The sequence below is a fragment of the Sorex araneus genome, chromosome 6, assembly GCF_027595985.1.
Source record: "Sorex araneus isolate mSorAra2 chromosome 6, mSorAra2.pri, whole genome shotgun sequence".
In the NCBI taxonomy this organism is placed as follows: Eukaryota; Metazoa; Chordata; class Mammalia; order Eulipotyphla; family Soricidae; genus Sorex; species Sorex araneus.
The window spans coordinates 7,879,651-7,899,501 of record NC_073307.1 but is presented as its reverse complement, the minus strand read 5'-3'; the positions used below and the strand labels follow the sequence as shown (position 1 = coordinate 7,899,501).

Sequence of the window (19,851 nt, the reverse complement as noted above, 5' to 3'; positions counted from 1 at the left end):
AACAAGTGTTCATTGTCAGGCAGAGGCACTGGCCTTGCACACAGCCACCCCAGTCTGCTCCCCCCACCACAGGCCCTCCCCCCTGAAAATGTGCCCACTGTCACTTATTATCAGGGGATGCAAATCGAACGGCCTGTATAAAAAAGACTGCAAACAAACCAGTGTGGGTGAGATGGTGGTGGAAAAGGGCCCCTCACTCCCTGGAGGGGGCGCTGTGTCTGTTCAGCCTCTAGGGGGCAGTATGGCGACTTCTCAAAAAACCAAGGATAGAGCTTCCAGGTGAAGCCGCAGTTCCACTTCTTACCCTCTAGTCCTCAGACACAAAAGCCATTTGAAGATGTATGCACACCTGGGAATGCCCACTGCTGCACTTGGCACAACCGCCAGGGTCTGCGTGAAGACGAGGGGTGGGTGGGTATCCACAGAGGGACATAGATGAAGCCCTGCAGCCGCTGCAGCTTTATGGAACTGCAGGGTTGTCACTGAGCATGATGGGCGGAGGGGGACCGGACACTGGGTGACCTCAGTCATCTACGGTCTCCAGAGAAAGACACGCAGCACACCGTTGGCCTTAGGCTGTTTAACCGAGAGCGCCAAACCCGGGGCAGGGGTGGAGGAGGGGGGGAGGAGGAGGAGGGGGAGGAGGACGAGGAGGAAGAATGGAGAGACTTGGGCATTTGGGGGAGCAGGGCAGGGAGGGCGGGCAGTAACTTTGTGTATCAAAGCCATAAGCGTGAACGCCACTAGAACCACCTATAGCTAAGTTACTTGCCTTGTCCTTAGAATAAAACAGTTCCGATTCCGACACAGGTTGGTTTTATACAGAATTCAGACTATTTCCCCCTTATCCTGCTCAGAGACATTTGGGTCTGGAGCCTACCGGCTTCAGGTGTAAAGCCAGGGTTTAAGCCAAGTGACTTCTAAGAAAGCTTTCATTCTAAGAATTTATAGATTTAAAACAAAAAAAAACCATTTTTTCTGAAATTGTGTTCTGTGAAATAGTTATTTACATAACATGGGACTTTTTTTAAATATAGCAAAATTAAATCAGTAAAGAATTCTGGACATTGTTACAGAGTTTTTTAGACCCCCGTTCAATGGTAAGGAAGGGCTTCTTCAGCGCAGCGCGCTTGAGGCATGCAAACTCTGACATGCGTGTTGGAAGCCTGCAGCTAGTGATGTCTGCTTGCTTTTCCTCTTTGCGCGCACTAATTGCTGGGTTTTTGGTCTTTAGGTTTGAATGTGAAAAGCTGATTCTCGTTGGAGATCCGAAACAGCTCCCCCCAACCATTCAGGGCTCCGACGCCGCTCACGAAAACGGACTGGAACAAACGCTGTTTGATCGACTTTGCCTAATGGTAACCGCTGCTAAGCGGGTATGGGATTGACGATACACGGGGTGGGCAGGCGGACTTTCATTTACGCTCTCTGCGAGCTCCCAGGGCAAAGGGAGGGGCTGGAGAGAGTTTGGTGGGAAGGACACTTGGCCTTGCATGTAGTTGATCTGGGTTTGATCACTGACATCCCATATAGTTTAGTTCCCCAAGTCTGCCGGGAGTGATTCTGAGTGCAAAACTAAAAGGAAAGGAAAAGAAAGGAAAGGAAAGGAGAGGAGAGGAGAGGGGAGGGGAGGGGATATTCTGTGTGTGGGTGTGGTGGTGGTCACCAGAGGCCAGGGGAGGGGGAAATGGGGAGCGAGTGCTTTTCTGTGGTGCTGGCTGGACGCTGGTTGGGAGGGGCACACTCCCGGTGGGTCTCAGCCCTGTGTTGCTGAGGGACCCGGCACCGAGCCCAGGGCACCCGGCGTGCTAGACCATGCTCTGCCACTCGCCCGGCTTCCACGCCTGAACACACACATGCAGGGCAGCTGCGGGCTCACGCCCTGATCCCCCCGAACCACCGTCCTGGCCGCTGCCCAAGCTCCTGGCGCTTGGTGCTCGAGTCTTTCTCCTTTCTTTCCCGTTTTTGGTGAACCATCCGAGGGGGCGTGGAGTGGCCTCTCGGCGTGGCCTCCTTAGCAGCTGACTGAGGCCGAGCAGGCTGATTCAGGTTCTTACTTGCCATTTCTGCACCTTCTTCAGAAAAATTCCTATTCAAGTCCTTTGTCCGCTAAAGGAGAAAAAAAAAATCTAACTTCTAGTTTTATGAGTTTTGGGTAACTTCTGGCTACTTAACTCCTTTATTCGGCGTATTTCAAGGTTTTGTTTATTCCTTATCAGATGGGTTGTCTTTTTTGTTTTGGGAGTTCACTTTAGTCTTCTCTAGTTTTTCTTCTTTTGTGCTTTTTGGAGCATGAAATTTTTGCCAGCCACAGTGTGGGGAAGACTTCCCGCAGCCCCTTCTCCCCGCTGTGGTCGTCTGGCTCTTCCCGCCCAGTGCTCGGTCCTTCTGGGTGAGTCTGTTGGTCTGGTGTGAGCTTAGCTGTGCTTCGTCCTCTTGCGCGAGAGCCAGTTCCTGGCTCCCCGGCTGCAGGCGGTGCCCGCCGCTCTCGCCCAAACCCGCGGCCGACCTCGACGGGGCTTCAGGGGAATCCATACTTGAAGCTGTCGGTGACGCGTGGCACTGTGCTGTCGTGAAGCGTGTGGCGCCCCTCAGCGCCCCTGGGTGCCCATCCAAGAGCCACGGGGTAGGTGCCCGGCGCGCCTGCCTATCGCCCTGTCTCTCTGCCCCGCGTCCTTTGCACAGGATGCCTGTCTGCCTCCTCTGTCAGTGCTCTGTTATGTGCCACCTGCTCTGGGCAGGGTGCAAAGGCCAGGAACAGTATTCTGTCGGAGCACTGCTGGGGGCAGCCCCGACCCCCGGCCCAATTTAAACACAAAAGGATTTAACATGTTTTGTATTTTATGGTTTTGTCATGCTAAGTAATAGTTTGCTATGGACATGTTTTTATTCTCCCTTTCCTGGAGGGGGCGCAGGGGCACACCAGCGATGCGCAGGGCTTACTCCCGGCACTGATCCGTGTGGGGTGCCGGGGATCGAGCCCGGCTTGACAGGCACGCAGGGCAAGTGTCCTACGTGCTGTATTATCACGAAGCCCCCAGGACATAGTTTCATTCCAAATTTAAGAACTTAGCCAGAGTGATAGGACAGTGGCCAGGGCGTTTGCCTTTCAATCCTCAGCACCCACACCCAATATGGTCCCCTGAGCACCGCCAGGAGTGACTCCCTATCATCTCCAGGCGTGACCCACATAGGAAAAAAAAAACCTAAGAACTTTTTGATTTATGATCCTTCTTAGCAGAGTTCGACTGCTCTCCCTAAGAATGTAACATTAAGTATGTAATATTTAATGCTTTGATATTTAACTTTAATATTTGAGAACCTTTAAAGTACTTTCCATGTCCCCCCCCGCCCCCCAATGGAAAAATAGCGTGGTACTTTCTTTCCTGCATTTGCACTCCTTAGGGTCACGAGCCGGTCCTGCTGAGGACCCAGTACCGGTGCCACCCTGCCATCAGTGCCATCGTGAACGACCTGTTCTACGAAGGACGGCTGCTGGACGGCGTTTCCGCCGCAGAGAGGGGCCCGCTGCTGGCCTGGCTCCCCACTCTGTGCTTCTACAACGTGCGAGGGCTGGAGCAGGTCAGTGGCGCCCCGAGGCACAGGAGGGCCACTGTCCGGGGAGCCCCCGTCCCCCCAGCCTTCCCGGAAGGAGAGCGGGGTCTGTTTCTTGTTCCAGATGGAAGGAGACAACAGCTTTCATAACGTGGCCGAGGCGGCGTTTACGCTCAAGCTGATCCAGGCGCTGCTCGCCGGTGGAGTGGCGGGCTCCGTGATTGGGGTGATAACACTGTACAAATCCCAGATGTACAAGGTGCGTGTCGCAGGGCCTCTCCGGGGGCTTTGGAACTTTACAGGACAATACTTGATATTGTGCTTCCAGTACTTTTTCTTTTGGTGTCTGAAAAATTTGGATAGTGTATTTTAAAAAGAGACATTTTGATTTTCATCTTTTTTTTTTTTTGGGTGTAATTACATGTAGTCCTAACAGGCTTTAATTGAATTCAGTTTACAGCTGTTGGGGTAAAAATGCAAATAAACAAATTAGAGGGAAGAAAATGCGGTGTATGCTTTGTGTTTAGGGACAGATGGGGCTGAGTCTGACTTCCAAAGTGTCCTTCCGGGATTATTACATTTCACGGGGAAACGGAAGACAGATACCAGATAGCAGAGTCCCCGCGCGCCAGTTGCTTCTAACGAGTTTTTCCTTTGCTGCTTTCAGTATTTTTTTTTTGTCTCTAGTTTATTAACTGTAAATTAGCGTATCGAAACGATTCTTCCAGAAGTAGATAAATCCTCACTGTTTTCTTTGGCTTTTGTTTTGTTTGGGGGCCACACCCCGAGGTGCTCAGGACTTACCCCTGGCTCTGCACTCAGAGATCCCTCCCAGTGGGCTCTGAGACCACAGGGGGTGTCGGAGTGGGGGTGGAACCCAGGTCAGCTCACGCAAGGCAAGTGCCCTACCCACTGCGCTCTCTCTCCGGCCCGGCCTTTCTGAAATAATAGAGGTTGACACCTCGTGCTTGTGAGCGCCTCATCCGTTATTTTAGAAACTGGCCCAGTGTGTGAGAGCCCTAAACCAGAACCGAGAGGCCCCGCGCTTGGGTCTGCCCGGCGTGACCCCGCCTGCCGCGCCCGCCTCTCCCCTCCGCAGCTCTGCCAGGCGCTCTCTGCCTCCGACGTGGACCACCCCGACCTGCGGGCCGTGCAGGTGTCCACCGTGGACGCGTTCCAGGGAGCCGAGAAGGAGGTCATCATCCTGTCCTGCGTGCGCACGCGCAACGTGGGCTTCATCGACTCCGGGCGGCGGATGAACGTGGCCTTGACCAGGGGGCGGCGGCACCTGCTCATCGTGGGGAGTTTGGCCTGCCTGAGGGAGAACCGGCTCTGGGGCCGCGTGATCCAGCACTGCCAAGGTGGAGGGGCGCCCGGGCGCGCGGGGCGGGTGGGCGGGGCGGGCGCGAGATCCCGTTGTCTCCAGCGCCCTGGGTGTCTGTCTTCTCCAGGGAGAGACGGCGGGTTGCAGCACGCCAGCCAGCTCGAGCCACAGCTCGACCGGCTCCTGCAAGCGTATTTGGAAGAACAAGCAGCAGCAAAAGAAAGGAGAAAGGGAAGAAGAGAGACTTAAAGGAGGCCTGGAGCTCTGAGCTGGTCGGAAGTTGTTCAGAGTCACGCACACAGCATGTTTATTGCTTATTATTCCCAAGCCTTGTTAGAGAGAAAAAAAGACTGTGATCTTTAACATCTGAAACATCAGATCCGCTCTTTAAAATGTATAGCACTTCCATTGAGAGCGATAGTATTGATAGTCATGTGAAGTTTTTTTTTTTTGTTTGTTTGTTTTTTTTTTCTTTTTGGGTCACACCCAGCGATGCTCAGGGGTTACTCCTGGCTTTGCACTCAGGAATTACTCCTGGCGGTGCTTGGGGGACCATATGGGATGCCGGGGATCGAACCCGGGTCGGCCGCGTGCAAGGCAAACGCCCTACCTGCTGTGCTATCGCTCCGGCCCCCAGTCATGTGAAGTTTTATAATAAAAGTTAATTTTCTAAAAATATGTGGCTTCTGGTTAGTAAGAAAAACTGTCCTCGGGGCCAGGAAGCGCCTTCGTGGGACGGCACAGCCACGCAGCACGAGTGTTGCTCCCTGCGCCCCGTAGGACGCACCCCCATCCCACAACCCACGCCTTCCTGCGTACTGCGAGGTCCCAGTCTTAACTTTCCGTGTGTGGGGGTCACACCTGGCAGTGTCCTGGGCTTACTCCTGGCTCTGTGCTCCAGGCTCACTCCTGGCAGTACTCAGGGAACCATGTGGGGTGCCTGGGGTTGAACTCAAACCAGCCGTATGCAAGACCAACACCCTCCACACTGTACCACCACTCTGACCCCCGTGCCCCTCCCTTTTTTCTTTTTTCCTTTTTGGGTCACACCCAGCAATGCACAGGGGTTCCTCCTGGCTCTGCACTCAGGAATTACTCCTGGCGGTGCTCGGGGGACCATCTGGGATGCTGGGAATTGAACCCGGGTTGGCCGCGTGCAAGGCAAACGCCCTCCCCGCTGTGCTATTGCTCCAGCCCCCCACCCCCTTTAAAGAAGGGAATTTGTGCCATCTTAGGGGTGCAAACACTCACAGGAAGACCTGCAAGGGGTACAGAAGAGGCAGGAGCCAGCAGGGGTGAACACTGGCCTCCCATGCAGCCACCTCGGCCAGTGTTTGAGGGCTGCTCCCAGGCCTGTGCTCAGGGCTTGTTCCCAACAGTGCCCAGGATGCCATGATGCTGGGGATCGAACCCGGGTCACCTACGTGCAAAGCAAATGATCAGAACTTTATACTACTTCCCTCCCATTCTTACGTCACTTTAAATCATTTCAATGAAAGGTACAAACACTGAGACCAAATACCTACTCACTGACCCCAAACTGGACTCATGGCATTACAATTTACTTTGGTTAAGTTATTAGATAACCACTTATTAGCAGTGAATTTATTTGGATAATCTGTGCTTTGCTGGTGAATAAATTTCACTAGTGAAATGGCATTGGTGGCTCATTGAAGGTTTCTGAGGGCTTATATTTGCCACTTAAAGTTTGCAACTTAGTGCAGGAAAAACATTAAAACAATTATTAGTAACTGAATTGGAGAGACAGCTTTTTTTGCCATACCCAGTGGTGCTCAGGGACGACTCCGGTGGCGCTCAGGGACACATGCCATGCTGGTGACTGAACTCTGGCCTTTCACGTGCAAAACTGACGCTGTTTGAGCTGTCTCTCCCACTTTTCCGAAAGTTGGTTACAAAACTACATGTATTGAGCAATAGCACGATAGATAAAGCGTTTGCCTTGCATGAGGGCAACCTGGGTTCAATTCCCGGCCCTCCATATGGTCCCCAAGCCCCACCAGGAGTGCTCTCTGAGTGCAGATGCAGGAGTAAGCCCTGAGCATTGCCAGGTGTGGTCCCAAAATAGAACAAAAAATCAAATACATATGTTTTATAATCTGTACCAAAATACTGCTCTTAAAAATATACTCTTCAACAAGTTAAAAATTATAATCTAATTATAACTTAAAACCATAATAAGATGTAACTTTTGGTAATACTTTTTAAATATTTGTACCAAAAACTGCTTTATTTGGAAGTGCCAGAGCAAACCCCAAAGGCTGCACCGGCTATGGCTTAATTTAAAGGCAGCTGTGAAATAGCTTTATACTAACTCAATCTTTTTTATATTCAATAAGAAAGAAATGGAAATTGGTGATTTACTCGACAGATAATGGACCTCGGAAATAAATAATTGCTCTAAAAGCATTAGCACAATGCTGATTTGAAATGCCTGCTTTGTAATTAATCATGAGGGAAACGTATGTTCAGGTTGTGATTTTGGTTTACATTAACATGAGTTAATAAAATTAAGGAAAAATACAAATGGAATTATCTCTGCAAGCCTTCAGTTTCTTTTATCCTGAAACACTAATGTTAGGCAGGGTTTTGAAAGTTCTGGTAATTACTGCTTTTCCTTAGTATTCTCCAATCTAGTCTTGCAAAGTTGGTCCCAACCATTGAGTCAAAGAGGGTAAGAGAGAGAGAAAATGGGAGCGTGGGTGAGAGAATATTCAGGAAGCAATCAAAGCTAAAGAACTACTGGAGAGGGCTGGAGCAATAGCACAGCGGGGAGGGCGTTTGCCTTGCACGTGGCAGACCCGGGTTCGAATCCCAGCATCCCATATGATCCCTTGAGCACCGCCAGGAGTAATTCCTGAGTGCAGAGCCAGGAGTAACCCCTGAGCATTGCCGAGTATGACCCAAAAAGCAGAAAAAAAAAAAGAACTACTGGAGAGCGTGGAGAGCAAGTGGTATGGGGTGAAGGCACGCGCCCTGCGAGTGGCTGACCCCAGTTTGATCTGCACCACGTGACCCTCTGAGCCCTGCTGGGTAAGCATGGGGGAGCTGAGCACGGGGTGTCCTGGGTACCCCCCAGCCCACATAGTCTGAGCAGCATCACATCCTCGTGTCCTTACACTGACCCACACTGTCCTTACGCTGAGCCCTGAAGGTGAAGCAGTGCACACTGGAGCTGGGTGGTCTCTGCAGCCCTCCCCTTGGGGGTCCCAGACACCCCACCTGCTGTCACACATGGGTGTGGATCACTGTTGCCCCTCCAGGCCCGGAGACCCCCCGCAGGGCCCGTTCCTTCCCTGGTATTCATTCTCTTCCCAGCTGCTCTTCGCTGCTGCGGATTGGGAGTGGGGAGGGCCGGTTGCCTTGAATGCCCCCCCCGTCCCCCCACCCCCGCGGGATCCAGCAGTCCCCAAAGTATCGGGACGCCGCGTTCTCATCACTTTCTAAGGATTTCCCTATCAGGCCAGTTGTGTCCTCCGGACGCACCCCAGAGCCTGGCGCACCCAGTTGGGACCCGCTGACACACCCCCACGTTTCCGGGCCGCTTCCCGCACTGTTATGATGTGGATTCACTGGACTAGTGTGAACTCAGACTTCACGGTGTTTGATAAGGAGTTGTGAATCCACGTATGCTGACCGTGGCTCTCCGGGCAGGATGTGGGCGCCAGACCATCCTGGCCTAGGCTGGGGATTCTGGCCCTGCCTAGTGCTCCGGGAGTCTTGGGAGGGAGACAGTGCGGTCCAAGGACACACTCATGTCCCTGGCCTGAGTGTGGCTGACCCGGCGCCATCCAGCAAAGCCCTCGGAAGCGACGCCCCAGGGATGCCCAGGGAATAACCCCACATCGCCATCCCCCAAACCCAAACCATCAGCAAAGCCCAACCCAAGCAGGCAGGCATGGGAGAAGTCGGTGGAAGGAGCGGCGCTGCGGCCGGCCGACGGTCTAGGGTTCTAAGTGGGTTGCCACCAGAGGGCTGAGGGAGAAGGCAGGGGTCCCGGACGTTTGCTCAACACCCCCTCTGCCGCCTCCGCTCACCACCGACGCTTTGGAGTTGGCAGGCGAGAAACGCCCGTTTGTGCATCTCGAGCCGCAGGGGAGGACCCAGAGAGCAGGTGTGGGTGCACCGTCCAGACTGCAGCCCGGGCTCCCCAGCACCCCGCCAGGGGGCGCCCGCACCCCGCCGCGCCCGCACCCGCTCGCTAGGCCTGGGGGCCGGGCGGGGGGCGGGGGGCGGGAGCTGCGGGCCCACCTGGGAAGGCTCAGGTGTCGGGCGACCCCCCCGCCCCCGCCCCCGCCGGGCCGGCTCTAGGGGGCGCCCCTTCCCTGGGCCATGCGCCTCCCCTTTGCACGACCGTGTTGTTTTGTGTTTGGTTTTCAAAGCCGGGGTCCGCCTCCCACCCCCCACCCCTCACCCCCCACCCCTGCCCGGGCTCCGAGGCGTGAATGGGCGGGGGGGGGGGTGGGGAGCGAGCGAGGGGGCGCTGGGATGCTGAATGCCGCCTTTAAATTACTACTGACACCTCGGCTCCAGGCCCCTAAAATCTCAATCAACAATCCATTAGAACTCGACGGGAGTAAAACGAAATCCTCGTTTAAGTGTGTTTATCCGACCCCCTTTCTCTCTTTCAAATGCTAAACGCAGGCGGCATATGCCCGCGCGCTCGCGCCTTCCTGCGGCCTGGCAGCCCGCAGCAGCGGGTAAATATGAAAGATGCTAATCATATGACATATCACGTCTCCGCCGGGGCCCGGATAAAGCCTTCAGATTTGGGATCATTGCCTCCAGACAACAGCTTCATCAGCCGGAAAGTTGGGGTTTTTTTTCTCCTTTCCTTCAACTCTCAATCCCTTCTTTGTCTGGGGGAAAATGCGGCCGACTCGAGCCACCCAAGCCATATGGTTCGCTCTGTATTTTCTTTTTATTTATTTATTTATGTAATTATTTTTTTAATTATTAAAAAATTAAAAAAAAATTTTTTTTTCCCCCGTTCCGTATTTTCTTAGTTGAATTCGGAATTGTTTCTGTGACTTGCGAAGTTTTTTTTTGGAAGTGAGTATAAAGCCGTCCAGGAGCTCCCGGTGCTGGGAGCACCGTGGCCGCCCTCTCTGGTGCGGGGTGCAGGGGGGTGCGGGGCGGGGTGCGATCCGGGGGCGGGGGAGAGGGGGAGCGGAACGGGGCGACCCGGATCACCGGCCCAGCTGCCTGGGATCGGGGACACACCTGCACCTGGCAGTGCGTCTGGCACACAGTAGGTGCGACACAGCCTTAGGGGAGTGAAACAATGACCGAGCCCGTCTCAGCCCCACACTGAAGCTTCTCAGGTGTCCCTTTGGGTCAGTGAGAAGGAAAGAGAGCCGGGGTTTCTCTCTCATGCTCCCCCCTTCCATCACTTCTCTCTCTCTCTCTCTCTCTCTCTCTCTCTCTCTCTCTCTCTCTCTCTCTCTCTCTCTCTCTCGGATCCTGAATCACCATAACTTTTTCTCTTACGTGTGTGTGCTCTTATTCCAAATGAAGCTCTATGGAGGTAGGAATCATCTGTCTTGGGGTGCACTGTGCCCCCCCAAAGTTGTTACAGTACCCTGAAACCTTCATTAAATCTATTTTGAGTGTAAGAGGAATGGGAGGTTGAGTTTGAGTAGTCACCCTCTTTCCCAAAGGGACAGATTAGAAACTTTTTTCTGCTCAAGATTCGACGTTATTCATCCTAAACTCAGCCTTGTAATTGATATCAGCAACTGCAAACAATACTTTCTCTCCCAGCCCCCCAGCCCCCAAAGAAAGAAAATTCAGTGTGGTTCGGGTGGTTTTTTCGTTAGTGGAGAGAAGAGAGAGGAAAATCAGCTTTCAGATCTTTCTCCACTGCTCTGAATATGTTTTGTGTTTTCCAGGTTCGGAGGGAGCAGGCTGCCAAATTTCCTTTCTGTCTGTCTAACTCCTTACACAAACCCCAAAGGGTCCTTTCACCCAGTCATTCAATTCTCCAGCGGTGGTCAGACTCAAACTGCTTTTCATGGGATGGAGAAAGAAAAGGGTCCTTGAAGTTTAGAAGATGCCCAAGGAAAATTCCTTGAATGACATCAAAAGAATGAGTTTCCATAGCTGTTGAAGCACGAGGGCTGTGTATCCGCACAAAGGGGACCCCAGCACCGCGACGGGCCCACCGCTCTGTCCCGGGACAATTGGGTCACTGAAATAGGGAATTAATTACCATTGGAGAGAGGGCTGCCATTCTCCGCTGGCTGAGTTTTATTAAACGCCAATATAAATAACAAAACAACTCTTGTGGCTGCACTATTCCTACACGCCAAAGGAAGGATTATGCGGAGGATTAACATCTTAAAGTCTATGAGACTTTCTGACTCAAGGCTCCGAGCTGGTAATCGTGTTTGTCTCCTGGTTCAGCGATTAGTACTCTCTTTCTCGTGCTTTCCCCTGGATGGCCAATGTCCCTTTTTGCAGGCACAGAGGTCTGGGGGTGGGGTGGGCTGGGCCGGGGGAGCCGTCTCTAACTCTGGGTCCCCAGCCCCCTAGTCACAGGTTGGCTGTTCTTCTCCCTCCCCACCCTCCCACCCTATCTAGCGGGAAAGGACCCAGCAGAGCTGGCAGGGATGGGTAAGATCTCCCTTGTGTGCCGTCGAGGGCCGCTTGGGTAACTAGTGGGGAGCAAGGAGAAGCCTGCGGGGTGCTCCCTTTCCAGCACCTGGGGGGACCCGGAGAGAGAGCGCTCAAGGGACTGAGGGCAGGTTTTGCAGGCTGCAAGTCCGAGAGCACTGATCCAGGGGCAGCCCCCAGCACCACCGACGTGACCCCAACACAAGAGAACAAAACCAAACCCAACCCCAACAGAGGGTAGCGGGCAAGACTGGGGTGCGCGGAGGAGGGCTCTGGCGGTGGGCTTCCCTGCCTTCAAGCCCCAGCCAAGAAATATCCGGCTAGGGGCCCCAAAGCTTGAGTGAGGGAAGGGGGTCGGGGCTGAGCCTCTGCCAGCCCGATTGCTTCCAATACCTCCAAAGGGGTGGGGCTAGCGCTGCTTGCGGGGGACCCCTCCAGCACCGGCAGGGGCTAATCTTCCTGGAACAGCAGCGAGGTGAGGCCGAGAGGGAGGACGAGCGTTCCGGGTCCCGCTCCAGTGAGAAGGGGGCACTGGGACCGGCCCCCTGCGGCTCCCAACCCCCCCCCCCCACACACACACACACACAGTCCCCAGCCGGGAGCTCGAGGTGTCCGACTGGCCAGAGTCCCTTTCTGCCTTTCTGGGAGTTCACCCCGAGATTAGCGTTGGGGCTGCCGGACCCCCCGGAGGAGGCAGAAACTGCCTGGTCTTTGGTCTTTTCAGTGGCCAGCGGAGACGCTTGTTGCCTTTGGGGCAGGGATGTTTGCTTGTGAATTGGGGGGTTGCTCGCAGGGTGGAAAAACTTGCACTCTCCCCGGGATTGGTACCCTCCTCTGCCCCCCCATCCCTCTACACCCCTCCCCCAGCCTCTATTCACTTGCGAGAACCCGAGCCGACCGACGCACGGACGCACGAGGGTCGTGAAACCCCTTTGGCCACTTGTGAGGTCGAAGTGTGGAGGGGTTGTCGCGGTGGCCCCATGGCACCACCTACCCTAAACTTTAGGGCTTTTGGGTCGGCTCAAAGTTCAAGCTTCTTAGGGGCAACAAAGACTTTCTAAAGGTCTCCACCCCTTCCCCCTCCCCTAACTTCGCTCTCCCTGCTACAGCCCTGGGCCCCTTTTCTCCCTACAGCTCGGGGATGAGTTTAAATCATTGTGCTCCCATTTCTGGATAACTGCCGGCTTTGAGCTTTTGTTCTCCTAAAGTAGGGCTGCGCACTCAAAGAGGGGCTGAGGATGAACAGTTTGACCCTGCAGGACAGTTCACGCGCTGGACAGGAGCGGCCCCCCGGTCACCGCCTCACTGCGGCTATTCACCCGCGCCCCTCCCCCGCCGCCTCCCGTGGCCGCCCCGTTTCATCTGGACAATCTTTTGGACCACACAAGTGCCTCTTGAATTTATTTAAGTCAAAAAGGGCCCCAGAAGTGTCCAGTGAGGGCGATGCGATCGGGGCCACCGGTCCCTGTCTTTGCAAATCTGAGTACAAATGGAAATCGCTTCCAGGGAAAAACAAGCAAAACGCTGAGCAAACAAGCCGGCAACTGCTGATGAAATGAGGGGTTTGGGGGGGTTGCACAAGTGTTGGGGTGAGGGGAGTTTCCTTTGTTCTTTCCTTCCTTCCCTCTTTTTCTTTCCTTCTTTCTTTTTAATAATGTTCTTGGGGCTGAGGGTGTAGATCCATGAGAGAGAATTTTCCCTGCAAATAGGAGATCCAGGGTCCGATCTCGGGCAGCACGATTACAAATTCTTCAAAGAGAAAAAATTTCCAGAATGTTCTATTATGAAGAGAAATGCTTCTCTGGAAAGAGACACTAAAAACCCAATATAAATCCTTCAAATGCCAGCTCTGGAGGGTGATTTTTTTCACACCTGTGCTTTGCACAATAATCAAACGCACAGGCTTGCAGGCACCCTATGAAGCCCCTATTGAAACAGATAAAAGCCAAGAAAGTCCATGTTATCTCTGTATACACAGTTAGAGATGAATATATATCCAAGTTTGGATATGTTGTAGCACATTTGGATATGTTGTCCCGTTGTTCATTGATTTGCTTGAGCGGGCACCAGTGATGTCTCCATTGTGAGACTTGTTTTACTGGTTTTGGCATATCCAATACGCCACGAGTAGCTTGTCAGGGGCAAGATACTCTCAGTAGCTTGTCGGACTCTCAGAGAGGGATGGAGGAATTGAACCTGGGTCAGAGGAATCAAACCCAGGTCTCCACGTGCAAGGCAAACACCCTAACCACTGAGCTATAGCTCCAGTTACAGATCCTTATTTTTCTTGGTGGTTTAGAATGCTCCCTCCCCCACCCCCCAAAGAAATTTCTAGAATCTGAATAATTCTGTTTACCCCAAGACTGTTTTCTGTAACTAAATATCATCATAGGGGACTGAAATATACATTGGTGCCCTGTACTATCTTGCAAGAACATAAAAAGGACGGTGTCGGTTACCCAAACACTGTTCACAACCAATTAGAGAGACTTTAATTGGCAAGTGTTCCTAGCGCCAGCCAGTTCGGAGCACCAAGCATTAGATTTTGCTTGGTCGTGCTGTGTTTGGGGTCAGGCCCATCCTCCTCCCCCACTTAACTGGATTCTGACTCCAAGTCAACTTCCCTCAACGTGGATTTTATCATCAGATTGACCGAGCACTTCCAAGTCGATAAAAGAAAATTTTTCAATGACCTGTCCAAAGAGTTATGTTTCTATTGACAGGACAACAAACCTTCTTTTGTCTTCGATTACACCAGCCCGCTGGTTTGTGTTTCTTGGCAGGCTGTAAGATGTAGATATCTAAAGGCTGACACCCCGGGGTTCCTCCTGTCATTGCATTGTGTTTATTTTTAGCACTCTTTGATCGCAAATCAGAAACCTAGATCCTCCCCCCACACCTCAATGTCATTTAAAGGGACACACAAAAATCTCACTCCCACATTTGCACATTCCTTCCATGCTTACAAGCCAGGATACCCTACTCTTGAAAGGTTTCCTTTAAGGATCTGTGTGAAGAGTGTGTACTTGGTTGATTTGTGTCTATAAAATAATGCAAATGTGGCCTTGCAAGCAAAGCAAGTATTTCTGGGTATTGCACTAAGGACCTGTCTTCTGTTGGAATCAACTTTTTTTTTTCTTTAAAGGTGGGGTGAGTGTTGAGGGTCATACAGGCTTACTCCTGGCTCTGTGCTTGAGAATCACTTCTGTTAGGCTTGGGCTACCATATGAGGTGTCCAGAATTAAACCCGGGTTAGCCATGTGAAAAGCAAGTGCCTTGCCCTCTCTGCTCTTTCTCTCACCCGGAAGGAGACTCTTTCCTTCAGTTCTGATGCTTGGGGTTCAGGATGCAGAGACAGACCCCAAGTGGCCGCAGGAGAACTGCAGAGACTTAGGTCTCTCTCTTCATTCCTTTCCACTTCTGCACTTTCAACAAATGAATCAAGCTTCTCTGAAAGGATGGGGGAGGGCAAATCGTGCCTGTAACTTTAGGAAATTTGTTTTAAAAAGGGAGGAGAGACAAAGTACAAATATCAAAGAGTACCAAAGAGCAAAGTGAAGAGCATGACATTTTCCCAATAGGTTTTTTTTTAATTGAATCATCATCAGATACACACTTACAAAGTTGTTCATGATTTTCAGCCACATAATGTTCCAACACCCATCCCTCCCACCATCAATGCCCCCAGTTTCCTGCCCCCCATGGCCCTCCCCTTCCCTCTAGGATAGGCACTTTTGTCTCTGTCTCTGTCTCTCTCTCCCCCAATACTTTTCAAGATAGAAATTTGGGGGTGGGAGAGTTGGAACTCCAGTCTCTCTCCACGAATAGATACCATTTTACCTCGTGATTTCTAATTCTACTCCTTACTGCCTGTCGAAAAAATTACATTTGAGACTGCAACAACTGCTTGCATCACCCCTTGTCTGAAATAGCAGTTCCCACCATTTCCTACAAAGCCCATTTGAAGCGATTCGCCCAAAACCTTGTCTCAGCCGCTCCTTGACCGTTCTAATTATGTCTTGCTTCAACTTCATTTGCAAAACGGAGCCCGGAGAACTGTCTAGTGAGCTGCAGCCCAGCCTCATGCGTGATCCTCATGCATGAGCTAATCCTGAGTCCAACACACACTTGGGGGTGGGGGTGGGGGTGGGGAGTCGGGTGGGGGTGTGTCCTTGCTTCGGTCTCCAAGAAAAAGCCACATTGGCTTGAGGGTGGTTGTGAGCGCTGGGGAAGGAGAGAGATTGATTCCGGGAGGAGAGAGTAATTCAGGACGAGTTTCCTCCAAAGTCCGAGCCCGAATGTCCTTTTTCTTTTTTCCTCCCCCTTTCTCTTTCCTCTATTGAAAAGCCGGAGAAATGGGGAGGACGGGCCTCATGTCCCTACAACGCCCCCCAGCGCGGAGCAGAGGTCACAGAAGTGTCAGCGCAGCCCCTTCACCCGGGAGCTGCAAGACTCCACCCCGCCCCGCCAGCAGCCACCGACGCCCGACTCCGTGCAGACGGCGCTGGCACCGCCGGGGGACCCCGGGCCAAGACAGTGCCCTCGGCTGCTCGCAGGTACAGCCAAGAGCCCCCCACCCCCGCCCCGTTCAGCCCTACATGGGAGGGCTTCGCTCGCACAACCTCAAGGAGCCCACCAGGCCGCGCGCGCGCGCCTCGGATGATGCTCCCACGTTGTCCCTGGGACCTAACCACCGTCGTGCCCGACGCATCCCCAAGCTCTGCCCCTCGACTCTCCCTTCCTCTCGAAAGCAAACGCCCCGCGTTAGAAAGTCGTTTGCTCTCTGCGGCGGCTCGTAAGAGGCCGCGCGGCCAGCGAAGCGCCGGAGCTGGGGCCGTCGGGGGGCGGATTCCCGGACGCCCGACGGCGCGCAGCGGGCCGCGCCGGGCTGCGGGGGCCCCTGGAGCGCGTGCGCGCCGGGGCGGGCTTGGGGTGCGGCGGCCAGGACGGGGGGCGGGGGCGGCGGCCAGGGGTCTCCCCGGCGGCCCCCCGCGCCCGCGGCCCTAATGAGCGGCTGAAAGCGAGCGGGCTCCGGCGCGCGTGGCTCGCGGGCCTCCCGGCGCGGCGGACGCCCCGATTGGCCAACGGCGCCGCGCGCCCGCATTCATTCATCAATTAGCGGCACGCTCCAGCCGAGCGCGAGCCGCCAATCACAATGGGCAGCGGCCGCCGCCCGCTCCGACGGGGGCTGGAGAAGCATTTTATGCTGATTAGACGGAGGGGGAGGAGGGTGCGGCGAGGAGGAGCTGGAGGAGGAGGAGGAGGAGGATGGATGGATGGCCCGGCCCGGGGAGGGGGGCCGGGGGTGAAGCCAGAGAAAGAAATGAATGATGATAATGCAATGAAAAGAAGAAGCGGGGTGGTGGGGGGGTGGAGGGAGGAGAGGGGGCGAAGGGGGGCCCGCGCGGGGGGAAGGAGGCGGCGGGGGGAGCCGGGGGCCCCGGGGGCAGAGGCGATTGTTTTCTCGGTGGTATATAAGGGGTTTTAAGGAGAGTCGTGTGCCAGACACGCAGCCACTGAACCACAAGCAGCTCCCTTGAACTGGAGTGCCCGGGAGTCGCGTGCCGGAGCCGCGCGGCCGCGAACTGACTGACAGACCGACACGCACCTCCGCGCGCCACGCACGGGAGCCGGGCGGGTGGCCGCGGCCGCCGCGGCGCTGAGCGGACTCACCCGTCGCTGAGGTCCCCGCTTGCAAGCTGCAGGGCGGCGGCCCGGGGAGCGGCGACAGGGACGCAGCGCCAAGGGCCGGCTGCGTTGGAGCCTCGCGGCCACCGGCCACCGCGACGCCGAGCAAGTAAGTCCGACGGCCGGGCCCGAAGTCCCCGCGGGGGCAGTGTCCCGCATCCTGGGTCTCGGCTGGCGCGGGATGGCGTTGGTCGAGCCCGCAGTCGGTTCCTGCGGGGGAGCCCGGGGATGCGGGCGGGGCCGCTCGTAGGCCGGGGGCGTCGGGGGCGCGGGTGGGGGGCGGCCCGGGAACGTCCGGCACGCGCCCCGGCTGCGGCCCGGCTCCGCCCTGAGCTCTCCCCCCCCTCCCCGCTCGTCTTCCCCGCAGGATGTTCGTCAAATCCGAGAGCCTGGAGTTCAAGGAGGAGGAGGACATGCTGGTGCTGATGGGCTCGGCCTCCCCGGCCTCGGCGACCCTCACCCCTCTGTCGTCCAGCGCCGACGAGGAGGACGAGGAGGAGCTGGGCGCGGCGGGCGGAGCTCGGCGGCCGCGCGGGCCGGACGCTGGAGCCGGAGCCGGGGCCGCGGCCGGGGTCGGCGCGGGGGTCGGGGTCGGGGGCGGCCCGGCGTCGGGGCCCGCGCGGCTGCTGGGGCTGGTGCACGAGTGCAAGCGGCGTCCGGCGCGGGCGCGGGCGGCGGCGCGCGGGGCCAAGACGGCCGAGACGGTGCAGCGCATCAAGAAGAGCCGGCGGCTGAAGGCCAACAACCGCGAGCGCAACCGCATGCACAACCTGAACGCGGCGCTGGACGCGCTGCGCGAGGTGCTGCCCACCTTCCCCGAGGACGCCAAGCTCACCAAGATCGAGACGCTGCGCTTCGCGCACAACTACATCTGGGCGCTCACCGAGACGCTGCGCCTGGCCGACCACTGCGGCGGCGGCCTGCCGGGGGCGCTCTTCTCCGAGGCCGTGCTGCTGAGCTCGGCCGCCGCCAGCGCCGGCGACAGCCCGTCCCCCGCCTCCACGTGGAGCTGCTCCGACAGCCCCGCGCCCTCCTCCGCAGCCTCCTCCACCTCCCCCTACAGCTGCGCGCTCTCGCCCGCCAGCCCCGCGGGCTCCGACCTGGACTACTGGCCGCCCCCGCCGCCCGACAAGCCCCGCCACGCGCCTCCCCTGCCCCTCGTGAGGGACTGTATCTAGAAGTGCGCGCATCCCCTTCCCTGCCCCCGTCCCCCCAGGACCGAGCCCTCCCCGCCGCCCCCCTCTCCTGCCCCGCCTTGGCTCGGGAGAGCGGCGCGCCCAGCAGATGCGCGGTTCCCAGTCCTCGGTGCACCGCGTGGGCCCAAGGGCCGCTTCCTGCCTCCAGCCCGGCTCTGCGGCACGGCAAGTGCCGATGGCTTGTTGTCCAAGAGGATGGTGGCGTCTGGGGGCGCTTCTTAAGAGTTCAAAAGATGCTGGGAAGGGACGAAGTGGGACCAGTGAATTGACCGACGCCCCTTCACCCCCATCCTCCCTCCCTCCTCCCCCCGGACTCGGCGCAGTGCGTGTGAATCTCCCAGGGGGATTGCAACTGGTTCCTGTGATCTCTTCACCTTGGCGGTCCACATAGAGATGTTAATGTCGAGTAGAAAGAAATGTGTCTTAGCATCTGAATGATTTTACCGGTAATAATGTTATCCACAGATTTGTAATGCTGGCATCTGCTTTCTTCCCATTGCTTTCGGCGGGCTGTGGGAATTTCACCTGTCAAACCAAACCCTCCTCCTCTGATGAGCACTTTGTCCCGCTTCCCAGATTCGTCACAATGCCCATTGTCCCGTCCTTCGCTCCCCTTTTTTCTTCTCCATTTTGCCATCTGTCTCTTATGATTTATAAGGGGGGAAAGAAGTTGTTTTGTTAGAGGGCCAGGTTAGAAGTCATTGTATAATTTGTAGGCTTTGTAATGACTGAATGCAAGTGTGGAAATTTAGGCTGAACTCTATCAAAAGGAAAACTGTGGAGGAAGAGGGAAAAATCGAGAGGGAGGACTGCCTCATGCATTATTTATCTCGACCTTCTGGGGGAGAAGGAACTCCCCTATTCTTTCAAGAGATTAAAAATAAATCAACAGACTGAAAACCTGAGCAGACACGGGGCATTATCAGAATCAGCCACACACGTGTTCCCCTTCTATTTATTATAAAATTTTTTTCATGGGAAAATATGTATTTTTTTGTATATTCCACAGAGTTTATTCTAGTATGTATTCACAACTTGAGGAACAAGAAAATGGTTCTCATGATTAAACTATAAATAAATATATAATTTTCATAATTTGTGCATGTTGTATTGTAACTTTTTCTTGCTTCCGGGGGTTGTAGAAGCTGAATGAGCTGGAGAATTGTGTTTCTCTGAAACAAATAGAATGGTGCGCTTGTAGTTTTTATTTTGTGTGTAGAATTTCACTGGAGGCCTGAAAAATTGCAAGGGTTGAATAATATGGAACACCAGCACGAGCAGAGGGTCTTAACTTGAAAACCAAACTATTTTGAGCCAACATGAGTGGTAAAATGGAAAGTTTTGAATCATGAAGCCACTGGGAGCTCTGAAAGTCTTCCAAACAAAAATCAGAAATGTTGATTTTTAAAATGAGTGAAGTTGAAATTTCTTGGAGGAATGTGTGGACATTTGCTC

General features: G+C 54.8%; 2 protein-coding genes across 2 annotated transcripts in view; both read left to right on the top strand.

The window, feature by feature from the left end:
• Positions 1 to 5,306, top strand: part of LOC101543665 (protein ZGRF1) — a 35,385-nt gene extending 30,079 nt beyond the window's left edge. Inside the window, exons 17-21 of the mRNA XM_055141920.1 lie at positions 1,235 to 1,358; positions 3,406 to 3,582; positions 3,680 to 3,814; positions 4,655 to 4,916; positions 5,007 to 5,306. Of these exons, the coding sequence (XP_054997895.1) occupies positions 1,235 to 1,358; positions 3,406 to 3,582; positions 3,680 to 3,814; positions 4,655 to 4,916; positions 5,007 to 5,128 (820 nt within the window). The 3' untranslated portion in view covers positions 5,129 to 5,306. The remainder of the gene's footprint in view (positions 1 to 1,234; positions 1,359 to 3,405; positions 3,583 to 3,679; positions 3,815 to 4,654; positions 4,917 to 5,006) is intronic.
• Positions 5,307 to 17,053: 11,747 nt separating this feature from the next.
• On the top strand, positions 17,054 to 19,247 carry NEUROG2 (neurogenin 2). Its single transcript, XM_055143474.1, has 2 exons — positions 17,054 to 17,309; positions 17,568 to 19,247. Exon 2 carries the CDS (start codon positions 17,569 to 17,571, stop codon positions 18,376 to 18,378), a length of 810 nt encoding a protein of 269 aa, XP_054999449.1. The 5' UTR covers positions 17,054 to 17,309; position 17,568; the 3' UTR covers positions 18,379 to 19,247.
• Positions 19,248 to 19,851: the final 604 nt, after the last annotated feature.